At 30.9% G+C, this 15002-nt stretch overlaps 1 protein-coding gene across 1 annotated transcript; it reads left to right on the forward strand.

Annotated features, from left to right (window-relative positions):
• The first annotated feature begins 293 nt into the window (after positions 1-293).
• On the forward strand, positions 294-9753 carry LOC111615635. The gene is made up of 2 exons (XM_023357053.1): positions 294-597; positions 9395-9753. The coding sequence occupies exons 1-2, from the start codon at positions 294-296 to the stop codon at positions 9751-9753; spliced, it is 663 nt and encodes a 220-aa protein (XP_023212821.1).
• Positions 9754-15002: the final 5249 nt, after the last annotated feature.

Below are 15002 nucleotides of genomic sequence, written 5' to 3' on the forward strand. Positions count from 1 at the left end.
TTAATATAAATTGGATATAAAAAGGAAGTTGATTTTAAAAAGTATATATAAATAAATATTTTATGGATAAAATAAAATCTTTAAATTCAGTAAAAAACACGTGCTTCAAATACAGCAATCAAGATGAATGACGTCACATATTAGTTCTGTTAACCTCATTCTGTCTGTTAAATACAATCACGTACAAGCGTACAAGTATCTATTTTGATAACTCTCATCATTTATTTTGATAACTCTTATCCTTGATAACTCTTATTATTTATTTACAATTTAATTAGACTACCGTAGCAATAATGAATATGTGGTTGAAAACTGGCAAGCATCATTCCATGGATGCGGGAACTAGTTTCACTACTACTATTGAAAATGAACCAGATGTTAGTACCAAAAAGTCGTCTGGTGATTCAGATATACCCATTCGTAAAAAGCAAAAGTATAATGAAGAATACACAAAATTTGGTTTTACATGGATTGGTAATGAAAATGAACCAAAATGGTTATGCATTGAATGTGAACATGTGATGCACAACAGCAGTTTAAATCCCGCAAAACTGAAAAGACATTTGGAAACGAATCATCCAACTTTACAAAATAAAAGTATTGAGTATTTTAAAAGAAAATGTAATGAATTGAAGAATAGAAAAATTACCTTCATGAACTTTGTCAAAAACGATAATGATAATGCTTCGGAAGTATCGTATCGTGTCAGTTATCGTATTGCTCAACAGGGTGAAGCTCATACGATTTCAGGAAAATTAATTACGCCATGTGTATAAGATGTAGTTACTACCTGATTGGGGAAGAACATGCTTAATTAGTTGATTGTATCCCCCTTTCATATACTACAATTTAAAGGTGTGTTGAAGATATGTCTAATTATTGTGAAAATGAGCTCATAAGACGTTTGCAAGCTTCTGAACATGGATTTACTTTTCAACTTGACGAAACTACAGATGTTGCTGGATTAGCGATCTCGCTCTTTATTGTAAGACTGGCTGTTACCTGCGGCTTTGCCTGCGAGGATTTTGCAATTTGATAAAAATAGCCCTCTCTCAGTACTTACAATGAATGATGGTGTGGGACATCATAACACCATTTATATTTATTATTTCAACAACCATAGTTATTATGTAATTTATAACAATCTAAATATATAAAATTATTGTGTTACACATACCCCTTATTACTGAGAATCTTCTAATGCAGTCAAACGTTTTCAATCTGATCAATTTTCTAGAACGTTTGCAATCGTTCTATAATCGAACAAATATGAAGTAATAAATTCAAATTTATAACGGTTAAAAGATTTAGTTAAAAAGTCGTAATATGTAAATATTGTACATTTGGAAATTAAGTTATCATCACAGGAAACAAAAAATTGCATCAAAAATAGTACAGTAGAATCTGCTCTACAGTTAAGCCTTAATGCTCTCCCTCTCCCCCAGCGAGAAAATTTTGAAAAATCACTTCTTAGTATGCGTTTTCATGACTGTGTACCAAATTTTACCTCTTTAGGTTCAGTGGTTTGCTCTGAACGATGATGAATGAGTCAGTCAGTTATTCAGTCAGTCAGTCAGTCAGGACAAGTAATTTTATATATTTAGATATATCGATGGAACGGCTGCTCAAAAAGATATGTTAAATCAGGAGTCATGGCAGTCACTCCCTGTCAAGTAAAAAAGTCTCTCTAACTGACTACACATACAGGAATCAAAGTTTATGGTTTTCTTCACTTCGAAATTATTTCAAGTGCTTGAAGCCCTGAAATCATCTTAAATATATCATTCGACATAAAATTGTTTTCTCAGATAATTTTGAGATTTAGCACACTCTCTGTAATGTGGTTGATGAAATATAAGCAATTGAAAAATGCAAAATTTGCCAAAAAATTATATTTTCTTTTTCCTTTTTTTTATCTGGCACTGTGGATTCTGATAGAGAAAAACTACCAGGTAATAAGAAAAATTTTCTAAATTATCATACATTTTTACTTGGTGTAATTTTTTTTATATTTCGTGTCTATCGTAAGATCATATTTTTCAGAAATAATATGCTGTACTAGTGAAATACGATTTACCTCCTCCATTATGATTTGGTAGAGAAAAATATGTTTGAATTTTTCCAGTTTGTTCTATAATTTCTTTCATCAATTGGCCAGTAGCATCGATTTCGATTTTCATGTCTCTCTTTATTAAAATTTTGTACGTTTGCATTTCCATTGGTGACAAGTAAATGAAATAAAAATAATCTTTAAATAATTCTTTAACTGCTTCAGTACCTTTGTTCCGCTTCAAATGCCACTAAAAATTTACAAAAAATGAAATTTTTATATTAAATAATTATTTCCACTTAAACGCGAATCTGACATAAAAAAATTGCAGGGAAATAATTCCAGTAAAATAAAAACCCCTTCAAAAAGTGTTTTTTAAAAAATCGTATATAAAAAATTTAAAATAATTTAAAATAAATGTTTTTTTGAAAAATATAGCTGAATGAATTGTTATTCATTCATTTAACAAAGCGTGAAATTTCACCCGTGCAGTCTACATTGTTAACAAACTGATTGACCTTGAGAACAGCTGGTGTCAGCTTTCCCCGGTAGTTCTCCTGTATGCCTCAGGAAAATATTGGTTTGAAGCAGGAGGGAAGCTAACTTACTGCATCTGTTCAAATATAAAACAAGATTTTCGATTTTTATGCTATTAAAATACAGGAGGACTGAAAAAAGGTATGGAAAAATCATTCTACTGAATAAATAACAAAAAACTTGCTGATGTCATAGAAAACATCCAATAGTGTTTTAAAAAATTTTACAGAAGTCAAATTTGTCAAACAAAAGTTTGAAACGATTTTTAATAAATTTGATAAAAAAATCTTTTATAAAAACGATAGCACGATTACTTAAACAAAAGTTTGAAACGATTTTTAATAAATTTGATAAAAAAATCTTTTATAAAAACGATAGCACGATTACTTAAACAAAAGTTTGAAACGATTTTTAATAAATTTGATAAAAAAATCTTTTATAAAAACGATAGCACGATTACTTAAACAAAAGTTTGAAACGATTTTTAATAAATTTGATAAAAAAATCTTTTATAAAAACGATAGCACGATTACTTAAACAAAAGTTTGAAACGATTTTTAATAAATTTGATAAAAAAATCTTTTATAAAAACGATAGCACGATTACTTAAACAAAAGTTTGAAACGATTTTTAATAAATTTGATAAAAAAATCTTTTATAAAAACGATAGCACGATTACTTAAACAAAAGTTTGAAACGATTTTTAATAAATTTGATAAAAAAATCTTTTATAAAAACGATAGCACGATTACTTAAACAAAAGTTTGAAACGATTTTTAATAAATTTGATAAAAAAATCTTTTATAAAAACGATAGCACGATTACTTAAACAAAAGTTTGAAACGATTTTTAATAAATTTGATAAAAAAATCTTTTATAAAAACGATAGCACGATTACTTAAACAAAAGTTTGAAACGATTTTTAATAAATTTGATAAAAAAATCTTTTATAAAAACGATAGCACGATTACTTAAACAAAAGTTTGAAACGATTTTTAATAAATTTGATAAAAAAATCTTTTATAAAAACGATAGCACGATTACTTAAACAAAAGTTTGAAACGATTTTTAATAAATTTGATAAAAAAATCTTTTATAAAAACGATAGCACGATTACTTAAACAAAAGTTTGAAACGATTTTTAATAAATTTGATAAAAAAATCTTTTATAAAAACGATAGCACGATTACTTAAACAAAAGTTTGAAACGATTTTTAATAAATTTGATAAAAAAATCTTTTATAAAAACGATAGCACGATTACTTAAACAAAAGTTTGAAACGATTTTTAATAAATTTGATAAAAAAATCTTTTATAAAAACGATAGCACGATTACTTAAACAAAAGTTTGAAACGATTTTTAATAAATTTGATAAAAAAATCTTTTATAAAAACGATAGCACGATTACTTAAACAAAAGTTTGAAACGATTTTTAATAAATTTGATAAAAAAATCTTTTATAAAAACGATAGCACGATTACTTAAACAATAGNTGCAGCATAAATAATACATGAAATTTGCAGAGATCACAGATAACAATATATATATGCTGATCCATACATTTTTGGAAAAGTTATAAGGCCTTTTTTATGAGGCCTTTAAGGCCTATGCCTGAGATAACTCTGGCTATGGACTGCGCTGAATCTTGTGCAGCCCGAGTAATTTCGGGTTATGGGCAGAAGAGGTTTTCAATCTATCCAATATATTTGCCCATATACTTCATACAATAAGGCGATTCTATACAATCGATGTTTCTAATAATATGAAAATCAATCTTTAAAGCTTTTAGTTTTTTGTGAGTGATTAGTCATGGAATAAAAGTTTGTTCGTTGTTGCAGATGCAAAATTTTCGGCTTCTTCATTTCACCACTGCTTGAGAATTTTATATAACAACTAGCTGTTACAATCGACTTCCCTTGCAGGGATTTTGCAAGCAAACCCTATTTATATTCAGTATTTTAACAGCCATAGTAATTGTTATATAACACTTACCGCTGAGAATGATGAGAATTGCTGAAAATTAAATGGACTGTTTTCAATTTGATCAATTTTCTGGGACGTTTATAATCGTTCTATAATTGAACCAATATGCAATAGTAGTTTACATTTGATACACCTGGAGTATAAAATTAATTAGTATTAATTAGTATATAAATTTAATTTAAAGTAACGATTAAAAAAATGTCGACACCAGATAAGAATTTAACATAAAGTAACGATGCAAACTCAATTATAGCACAATAAAGACCGATACAGTATAGATTATATTTAATTTGTATAAGAATTTAATATAAAGTAATAATACAAATCGAATTAAAAAGATAACACAACTTAAAAAATTTTTTAACATCGGTGCCCTCGGCTGTAAAGTTTGTACCGTGAACTAAGTCGTGTCAACCCCGCATTATTCTCTTTGTTCAATGGATAAACATGCTCCATCGACAATGTGAGTTTTTTTTAATCTGTGGATAATATACAATTGGAGTTTAAAAAAAACGATTAGTTGCTAGTTTTCAAAAAAAGAAAATATGATTGGTTCTTAGTTTTTTAGAAAGATATGATTGGTTAGTATTTTATATAACTTACATTTTTAAAGAGAATTAGTTTTACATTTAAGCTGCGATCATGGGGAGTACAATTTTCTCGTTACTTACAGAGATTATAAAATATACTTAGCTTCCCCAATTCTGTACCCTACTTTGGACTCTTGCGTTTCTGCGGTAAAAAATTTTTCATTTGATGTTCCCGATAGTTTGCCATTTATCCTCCGCTATTTCATAGTCAAAGATATTCGGAAATGAGAAGGAAAATATGGTTTTATAATTGTTGGCGAAAATGGAGGAATTAACGAAGTATGTAATGGCTTATACGGTTCGTTCAAACAATGTGCGGAAGACATAAGAGAAATATGTTTAGAAAATGATAAGAAAATTTTAGCAGTGTTTAAACAGATAAGTCCAGGAATAAAATATAAGTTTTCTAAATTTTCTAAGGTTGACATGGTTGATAAAATACGTATTTCAAACATCCCAGTACTTGTGTAATTGCCAGTCCTTCCCAATCTGGAAAAACTACATTAGTTAGGTAATTCACGACATAATTTATGAAAATCCTCCGAAGAAGATTTTATGGTGTATATCCTTTTTATGGTGGATATTATTTTTTTCTTGAAAAAACGGTAAATATACTGTGTATATTTACCGTTTTTTCAAGAAGAAAAAGATATCACATTTACATACAGCTTACATGAATCTGTTCAAGGATAGAATTTGATAATAATCGATGATTTCATGCATGAAATGTTTCCAAAAACGGCATTTTTGTTACGACAGAATCTCATCACTGTAATGTAAGTCTGATTTTAATAATGCAAAATTTGTTTCCTAAAAATAAGATAATGATAGATATAAGTTTAAATACACATTATTTGATTTTATTTAAAAATAATCGTGATGAGAGTCAGGTGATTTGTTTATGTCATCATGCTTTTGTGAGAAAAGTTAATTTTTTCATAGATGCATATAAAAAAGCAACAGAAAATAAATTTGGTTATTTGTAAGGGGCCGTCCATAAATTACGTAAGGTGTTTTGGGGTGGGTGGGGGTCAAGGATTTCTTACAATTTCTTACTCAGGGGTAGGGGGTAATAAATCTCGTCTTACGTAATATTCTTATTTTTATTTTTTGATCTCGTTGAGTGGTGGCGTTTTGAATTCGGCTTCAATTTGGCGGTTTCTATTAAGAACGCTCGTTGTCTCGTCTGACGTGATAGAGTAATAACGCTAGCAGATTCATGCTCTACACATTTTTTGTTATGGGAGAAAGTCCGTGTAGTGGTTTCTTTCTCTTGTTTTTTATTAGAATAAGTGCACCACTAGGGTTGCCACCTTTTTAAAATCGCTGACCCGGACGGCAGGTGAGGTTTGTTCGAACAGAAGTTCCTGACGCATGCGTATATCATTTTGCAATGCGAAGAATAATTTGCAGTGCATGCTGGTTCTAAATCAGTTACAGTTAGCGACTAGGGAGACTTGGATTGGAGTAACGCAAGTGACCTAGCTCTATTGGATATTGGAGGTGTATATGATTACGAATGAACAGTACAAGCAATAAAAAAAGGTTGGCAGGTTACGCACGATATTCCCGGACAGCGAGTCAGATGGTAACACTATTCTGTGCTCATTTCAATCGGACTCCCCTGCCGCCCCCCACGCTACGCTACTGTCTTTAAGTCAACGACTACCACACTAGTAATTCGGTACACGGGGGAAGAAATATATGCGACGGTTTGCATATAATTTTGTACATATTCATTTCAACTTGCACAACCCGGAGAAATATTAATTAACCCCGGAGCCCGGAGATAACTCACTCAATCCCGGAGTCTCCGGGTCAAACCCGGACAGGTGGCAACCCTATGCACCACTCCTATGGATGTTTAACACTAAGAATACATAAACTAAAATACACGATACAAAGTAAACATAAAATTAGTATTCGGCTTTTAGTGAAAACTAAAATGTAAAACTAGAAATTATAGTCTTTTCTTCCATATTTTTTTGAACATAGTTGTAAAAAGCATCAAACAGTGACTTCTGAACAAGCTTATTAAGTGGACGTGGTTACTTGAAACCAAGAGTAAAGATTTCTGATTTCAGAATAAGTGTATGTTGATTATAAATTGGACAATGATAAATCACGTGCTCAACAAAGTCTAGGTTTTCTGTAGATCAAAAGCAAGAAGCAGTTTCTGCCCGGTTATACATCGCCAGGTAGCTTCTAAAATTATTCATGCTCAGTAAATAGTTGAGCAGTAGCAAACATTAAATCCCTAAGTAGTGATGAGAACCTACATTCAACACTAGGAAAATAAAGTTGTGTTATTCTACAAGTTTTACTGCTCAACTACTTTTACTGATTCCACTTTCGCATAGCGTTGTCATGAATATAATTTTTAAGGCTGCTACGTGAGAGAGGGATGTGAGTGTAGTCCGAGTCAGTTTCCTTTGCAGCTGACTTAGCCTCAGTGTTGGCGTTTTCATTTCCTAGTACGCCAGTATGACCAGGAACAAATATAAAAATTATCTTATTTACAAGATTTTTAATATGGTGCTGGATATGTGCGATTTTATTCTATCGCAATTGGGATTTAATAGAGCTTTCAGGACAGACAGGATCACTATAAATGTTGATAGACAGAGTTTTGTTTGGTAGTGAAGTGGCCCACTGAACAGCTTGGTAGTCAGCATCTTGTTCAGCTTGATAGATGGAGGTGTATGGGTTGTATCTGTACCTTCTAACATATTTTTAGCAAAATATGTAAGTTTGGAGGAAGATACAGATACTTGAGCCGACAAGAAGGGAGCTTTTGGACCCATCTGTGTAGATATTGATGCCTGCAAGATTATCCACGGAGGAAGCAGATAACACCAAAAATCCTTGTTTACAGAATGATGATCAGAGATAGTAGGGTAATTGCAATGTGGTAGCGTATGAACAGCTGTAGATTGGAGTAGAGACCGTTGTTGAGCCTTGACGTTTGTAGTTCTGATGTAGTTTAGAACCTTTTCTATAATATGTAGTGGCAAAGGAAGGAGCTCTACTAGTATCAGAGAGGCATTAGTAAAANAACAGCTTGGTAGTCAGCATCTTGTTCAGCTTGATAGATGGAGGTGTATGGGTTGTATCTGTACCTTCTAACATATTTTTAGCAAAATATGTAAGATTGGAGGAAGATAGAGATACTTGAGCCGACAAAAAGGGAGCTTTTGGACCCATTTGTGTAGATATTGATGCCTGCAAGATTATCCACGGAGAAAGCAGATGACACCAAAAAACCTTGTTTACAGAATGATGATCAGAGATAGTAGGGTAACTGCAATGTGGTAGCGTATGAACAGCTGTAGATTGGAGTAGAGACCGTTGTTGAGCCTTGACGTTTGTAGTTCTGATGCAGTTTAGAACCTTTTCTATAATATGTAGTGGCAAAGGAAGGAGCTCTACTAGTATCAGAGAGGAATTAGTAAAAACAGTTCTGCAGTACTTTATAATTCTGGTGGCAAACTGGCTTTGAAGAGAATGTAATTTACTTGCTACTGAATTTTTACTAGTTACATGACCACAGCCAGAGGCTGCGTAAAATAGCATTGGTTGTATTGCCCCATCATATAGAGTTTTATAAGCTTTATTATTTAGTCCCCAGGTGCACCTATCACATTTTAGCAGCATGTAGTTTATTTTCTTGGCCTTAGACAAGATGTAATCAATATGGCAACGAAATGTGGTTTCTCTCTATTCTCTCTTGTTTTATTTTGTATGACTTTTCTGTTTACACGTGCACTAACTAGTCGATCTGGCAAAGTTTTTTGCGTCTTTTGTGAAAATTAAAATTAATATAAAAATAAATATTTTGACGTTGATTAATGATAATAATAATAATAATAATATTGTTAATAATTAAAAAATAAAGTTCTTAAAATAAATTGTTCATTCAAATTCATTAAATTTTTATATTTTTAAATTTGATCACCTAAAGTCTTTTATAAATAATAGTACATATTAATTAACTAATTAATAATTATATATTTTGGACCTAAGGTTTTTAAGGTTTATAAAAAAATTTTTTTGGTTAAAATCTTTTTATAAAATCATGCCAGAATATTACGTAAGATAGGGAAGGGGAGGGGGGATCAAAGAAAATATTACTTTTTCTTACACAGGGGTGGGTGGGGGTCTAGAATGGCCAATATCGCTCTTACATGATTTATGGACGGCCCCTTATTGGTATATTTTATTTATTATTGTTAGTTCGTCTTTGTGAAGTAGAAAATGAAGCTCGATCCGCGAGATTGTATAGATTATTACTGCAATCAAGCAGGAGGAGCGATACTGATACACGATTTTTCATTATTTACACGACAATTCGGAAAAGAACTTATTTTGCTGGACTGCAAATACAGAGAGGATACGGATTTTTCGTGGATTTATTTCGTAAATCTATTCCTATTCTTAGTGAAGTAGGAAAGTATCTAGGGAGCAAAGCTTTAAAATTTGCATCGAATGTCGATCCAGATGTAATTGGAGGGAAGTCGTTTAAAGAATCTACAAAAAATCGTTTTAAACATGTACGATCTGAAATTAAAAAAGACGTGCTTAAAAAAGTGTAGACAAAATTGGGTATAAAAAGAAAATGACCGAAAAAATTAATTTAGTCAGAAAAGAAAATGCAAGAACTTGACGATATTGTTGGTAATTGAAAAACAATGTCCATTCGTGTGCCTGCACCAAATCCGAATTGATCTTACTTATACCGTTTCAATTCAACTAGCAATCGACAATATTTATGAAGTTATCACTTATCCTGTTGCAATGACCTCTGCCAGTAGAGCACCTATCGAGTTTCTTATATCAGGATCGGGTGAGTATTATATGGATCTACATTCGATTTATCTATGTGTTGAAGCGAAAATCGTAAAGAAAAACGAATCAAACCTCGGATCAGAAGAAAAAATTACTCCAGTTAATTATTTTTTAAATAGTTTTTTTCTCAATGTACTGTTTTTTTAAACGATAAACCTGTAATTTCGCATGTTAATTACCCTTACCGAAGTTTATTAGATGCCTTGCTATTTAATTTGAAAGAAGTGCAAAAAACTTTTTTAACGAGCGCGTTATTTTTTAAATACAGTAGATCCCCCTATAAGACGGTAGATACGTTCCGTTCTTTATGAATCAATTTTGTAGGAATCATAGTTTACGGACTACGGCTGTTTGAAAGGTTTTCTTTCATAAAATTAATCGATTCTAGAGTAATTCGACTCAACATTTCCAAAATACGTATATTTTTTTGAAAATAATCCGTATAAACTACGTTATAAACAAAAAATTGTAGGATTGCTTACCGAGTGTGTACCTTCGACTACGCCCGTTGCTAAAGCTTGGTTTCGTCGCGGAACAGCGCATCAAACCGCGGCCGCGATTTCTGATATTATTTTTCTGCGAAAACTTCGTTGACCTTTGGAGACATCCTTAATATAAATAATTTTTATGGCCGTTGAATAAGAAATGTTTCTTTCACAAGAAATGTATAAAATTACAGTACTGAACAGACGATAGGTCGCCTAACTCGCCGTAGCGTGACGCTAGACGGCGAAAAATATATATTTAATTATAATAAAGTTACAATAAATTAAGTTAATATATAATTATATGTACAGTACCTAATTTATATATAATTTATATAATACTGTCCAGACGATATAAATCTCTCCGTAGTGTGGCGCTACGGACGGCAGGTAAGTAGTTCGGCTGCCCGATGACGTTTTACGTATTATAGGAGTTATTTTTACCGTTGTTTACGGACAATGCCACAATTTTTATAGGAATCATAACTATAGGAAACGGTTTTATAGGGGGATCTACTGTATACTGCTGAACACGTGGATTCGATAAATCTGTTACATGAAAATAATACTAACTATGAATTAGATAAAAGGTTTAACATCAGCAAAGAAAGTAGAATAATAGATTAAATGGGGCGTTTTCATATCGATTTAGCGAATCAGCCTAAGCTTTTAACGAACAATGTAGACCTAAGAATTAAATTGGATAGATCTAAAGAAAGTCTTGCGCTAGTGGCAAATAACGACGACTATAAAATTATTATTAAAACGCATCGCTAAAAATTAATGAAGTAGATGTTTGTTCCTAAATTCAGATAGGAATAGAAAAGATGTTACAAACCGGTATAATCAAAATACCGTTACGTAGGATAGATGTTAACGTTTTTTAAGTTAACCAGTAAGATTTAGTCTACAAGTGTATCTATTGTTGTTATCGCCCAACTACCTTATAGAATAACTCTCAAATTAGTTTCTAATTCTGTATTTAATGGAAATGTAAAGCGTAATCATTTTAATTTTTAAAATTATAATTTAAATTATATATGTTTATCAAAATACAATCAAATGGTTCATTCCAAACCCTATACTTCAGATTATAGCAATAAAATTTTATCTAGTTAATCGAAGATACCGAATGTATTCATCATCACAAATCTACAAATATATCATGCAACGAGTACCCAGATTATTTTACTTTATATTGTTTCGATCTTACACCTGATAAATTGGGATCTAAAAGCCATATTAGCGTGAACCAGCAAGGAAATCTCGGCATTGAATTAAAGATCTCGAAGGCAATACCAGAAACTGTAAACGTTATTTGTTTGCTAGAATATAATAATACGTTAGAAATCGATCATTCACGAACCGTATTTGTCGATTATTAATGAATACCATTACGTTGTGGAAATTAGCAGCGAGTAATCCGAAAATAAAAAGAAATTTCAGAGGGTTGTTTGCATCGGACGATCTACCATTTCGAGTTGGTAATAACCAATCTTTTATAATTAATTTAGATGAAAAAATAAGCTGGGAAGTCATTGGGTATCAGTATTTTTACGAAAGATAAAAATTCTTGCATTTATTACGACAGTTAAAAATTAAATCCAAGGAATGCGAGAGTCATCAGATTTATAAAACGAAATTCAAAAAAATATTGTTGGAATACTATTATTCATCAAAGTTTATTTTCATTAAACTGTGGTTATTTCTGCTTATATTTTTTATATAAAATTAATAAAATTCTATGCTTATCAGAACTACATGTAACAGATAAATTTTATAATGGTGAATTTGTTAAAAATTTTCTAAAAAATAATTTTTCGTTTATCAAAACTGATTGTACTAATTAATAATAAGTGTTGTAATTCACTAAAAAAATCTATTTAAAATATAAAAATTGTGTTTTTTATCCAAAAAATTTACATTTTTTCCATGATGATTGTCAAAATATGTCTGATAATTCTATATAATAAAAAATATATATTGAATATTTCTGAAATGCGATAATATTTAAAAAACAAAATCATATATTTTTACCTGTTTTCGTATAATATTTGTATGAAAAGACATCACATAACGCACAGTGCTCGATAAAGTTGTAATGAGGGAAACATGGTATTTTAATTTTCGCGGATTTCGGTACCCCCAAATTTTTCAACATTTAACCAGTAGATTTTATGAACATTGTTTCCCCTCTTTACTAAACATTTTTTTATTTCTCCATTTTGAAAAAAAAACTGTATTTTTGAAAATATTTTTGATAGTGAATTCAATTTTTTCATGATGCATCCACTGATTGCCATCATTTTTACCGAGATATGATAAATACAGCTTATGCAAGCTATAACAAAATCTGACGGGTTTATTTGTCACTGGGTGTTAATTTCCTCCATTTTATTTCAAAGTAGAAAAATTAACAATCCCAAAATCTTCCGAATTAAACCCTACATATCCAATCTGCCTTGTTAAGAACCCATAGTAGCATTGTAAGAAGGGCTCATTTTGAAATCTAAACACCTCACAATCAATCATAACCCCTGGATTATCTAAATAATAAAAATTTATATGTATATATAATACTAACCACACATAAAATAACTTACTATTCATTTTTGCTAATTTCCAGCAATCAACTGTTGTCATTTTCTACTATTAAAATCTGCTATTCAAAATTATATCTTGAAAATTAAAGCACTGTTTATACTACACTAGGAGGAAAATACTAGTACAGAATAACCCTTAATAAAAACACGTGCATTCAGCTTGACCCAAAAAATTGGAAACCGGATTTTCCTCATTTGACTTGATAGGACATGTTACTGGTGCGGATTAAGTTAACCTATTATGTTTTTAATATATTTTTAAAAAAAAATTGTGTGTTAGCACTATTTATTCGGAAATTTGAAAATATAATGGATATTGTAAAACCATAATCATCTGATTCGCTGTGAATATCGAGCTGTTTTTATATATGAGTTAAGCTTAGATATAATATCGATTATATCCAACAGAATTGTGTACTTTTTACTTTTGCTAATAACGTTATCAATACTCAAAAATATAAAGTTTTATTTAATACACACCTCTTTTACGGCCTCCAGCTCTATCTTTTTCGTGGAGATACTTCTTCTTCTGAGATGGAAGTAAAATTATCATCCTCGGATGAGGAGGAGGTGCAAGAATTATTATCCTTAAATGAGGTAGCATGCTCCACCTCATCCTCATCCTTGGATGAAGACTCATCACTAATATCACTAGGTTTTTGCAGATAGCTAGGTCCTTCCGCTAGATCGTGATAGTAGGTAAAAACTTCGTTCTCTTGGGTGCAATTGCTCCAGCAGCAGGTCTCTGATCTTTTGATGTCATCATCACCCACTGATGCTGGCTAAGAAAAAGCAATCTCTAACCCTGTATGGGATATAGACCTTCTCATAGACAACAGCCATGACTAGAGGAGTTCCTTTATTTTTATCATAATTCCTCACCCCTCTAATCATAGCTCTATATCCAGCAACTGCACTTTTCTCGTCAGCCACAACAATATTTTCCATGCTATATTCAAAAAAAATATTATATTAACCCTCTCACTCCTTAGAAAGTTTTGTTGTCATTGTGTTAGTTCTTATAAATTTAACAAAAAACAATCTTTGGATATTGGTTAAAAAAAAGGAATCAGCTCTCCAAGGTCGATGACTCTCACACAAAAACAGGTGCATCCTAGTTAATAGCTTTTACTTTCGAAAGACAAGACAAAGAAAACAAACTTTTCCTTATGACCTGACCTAGTGATATTCGTTACGAAATAACCTAATCTGTCAATAACAGTTACTTTGAAGATGGATGTGCTCTAATTTTAGTTTCAACGTCATGTCTAACAAGGTTTGTAGATCAGTAGCTGAGGATAAAAAAAGGGGCAATTTTTTCCTAAACTTCACTCATCGATTTTTCTACTAAAGAAAACCTCCACTAAAGAAAATCATGTCTGGCTGTATTAAGTAACTTTTATTTTAATAATAATAATAATAATACCCACCTTAATTTAGATTATAAAAAATTATAATCTAAAAAAATTATAAACTATTGTAGAATTTGATTTTGATTTCAAGAAAAAAAAATAATAAGAAAAGAGGTCCCAAACCCAAAACAGGCAAGGCTGGTGAAAACAAAAAACAAGTTTAAATTTGATTCTAACAATTGAGAAAAGTAAGCAGATAAAAATTCCTGACTTTAAAGATAAGATTAGTGAATCCGAGAAAATTGAGATACATGAATTTCATAAAATATATGAACACACTTGAATTCTACATGCCGAGTATTTTTTCTCTTTATTCAAATGTTTTCAGCCTATTTGGATAAGCCATCCTCAGGTTTTACGTTCACGTTCCAAAATCTGGATTTTGGAACGATAACGAAAACATTTGAATAAACAGAGAAGAGAAAAAAACTTTGCAAGTAGAATTCAGGTGTGTTAATATATCATACTTAATATTGCTAAGAATGGGAGAAATACA

Source organism: Centruroides sculpturatus, unplaced genomic scaffold (genome assembly GCF_000671375.1).
Source record: "Centruroides sculpturatus isolate CEXI.00-Female unplaced genomic scaffold, Cexi_2.0 scaffold2544, whole genome shotgun sequence".
Classification (NCBI taxonomy): domain Eukaryota; kingdom Metazoa; phylum Arthropoda; class Arachnida; order Scorpiones; family Buthidae; genus Centruroides; species Centruroides sculpturatus.

Bases quoted from the DNA above. Each gene is read 5' to 3' on its own strand.
- LOC111615635 (XM_023357053.1), top strand. From the start codon at position 294: ATGAATATGTGGTTGAAAACTGGCAAGCATCATTCCATGGATGCGGGA. The intron at 598-9,394 runs GTATTGAGTATT...TATTATTGTTAG, and splicing joins TCCAACTTTACAAAATAAAA to TTCGTCTTTGTGAAGTAGAA.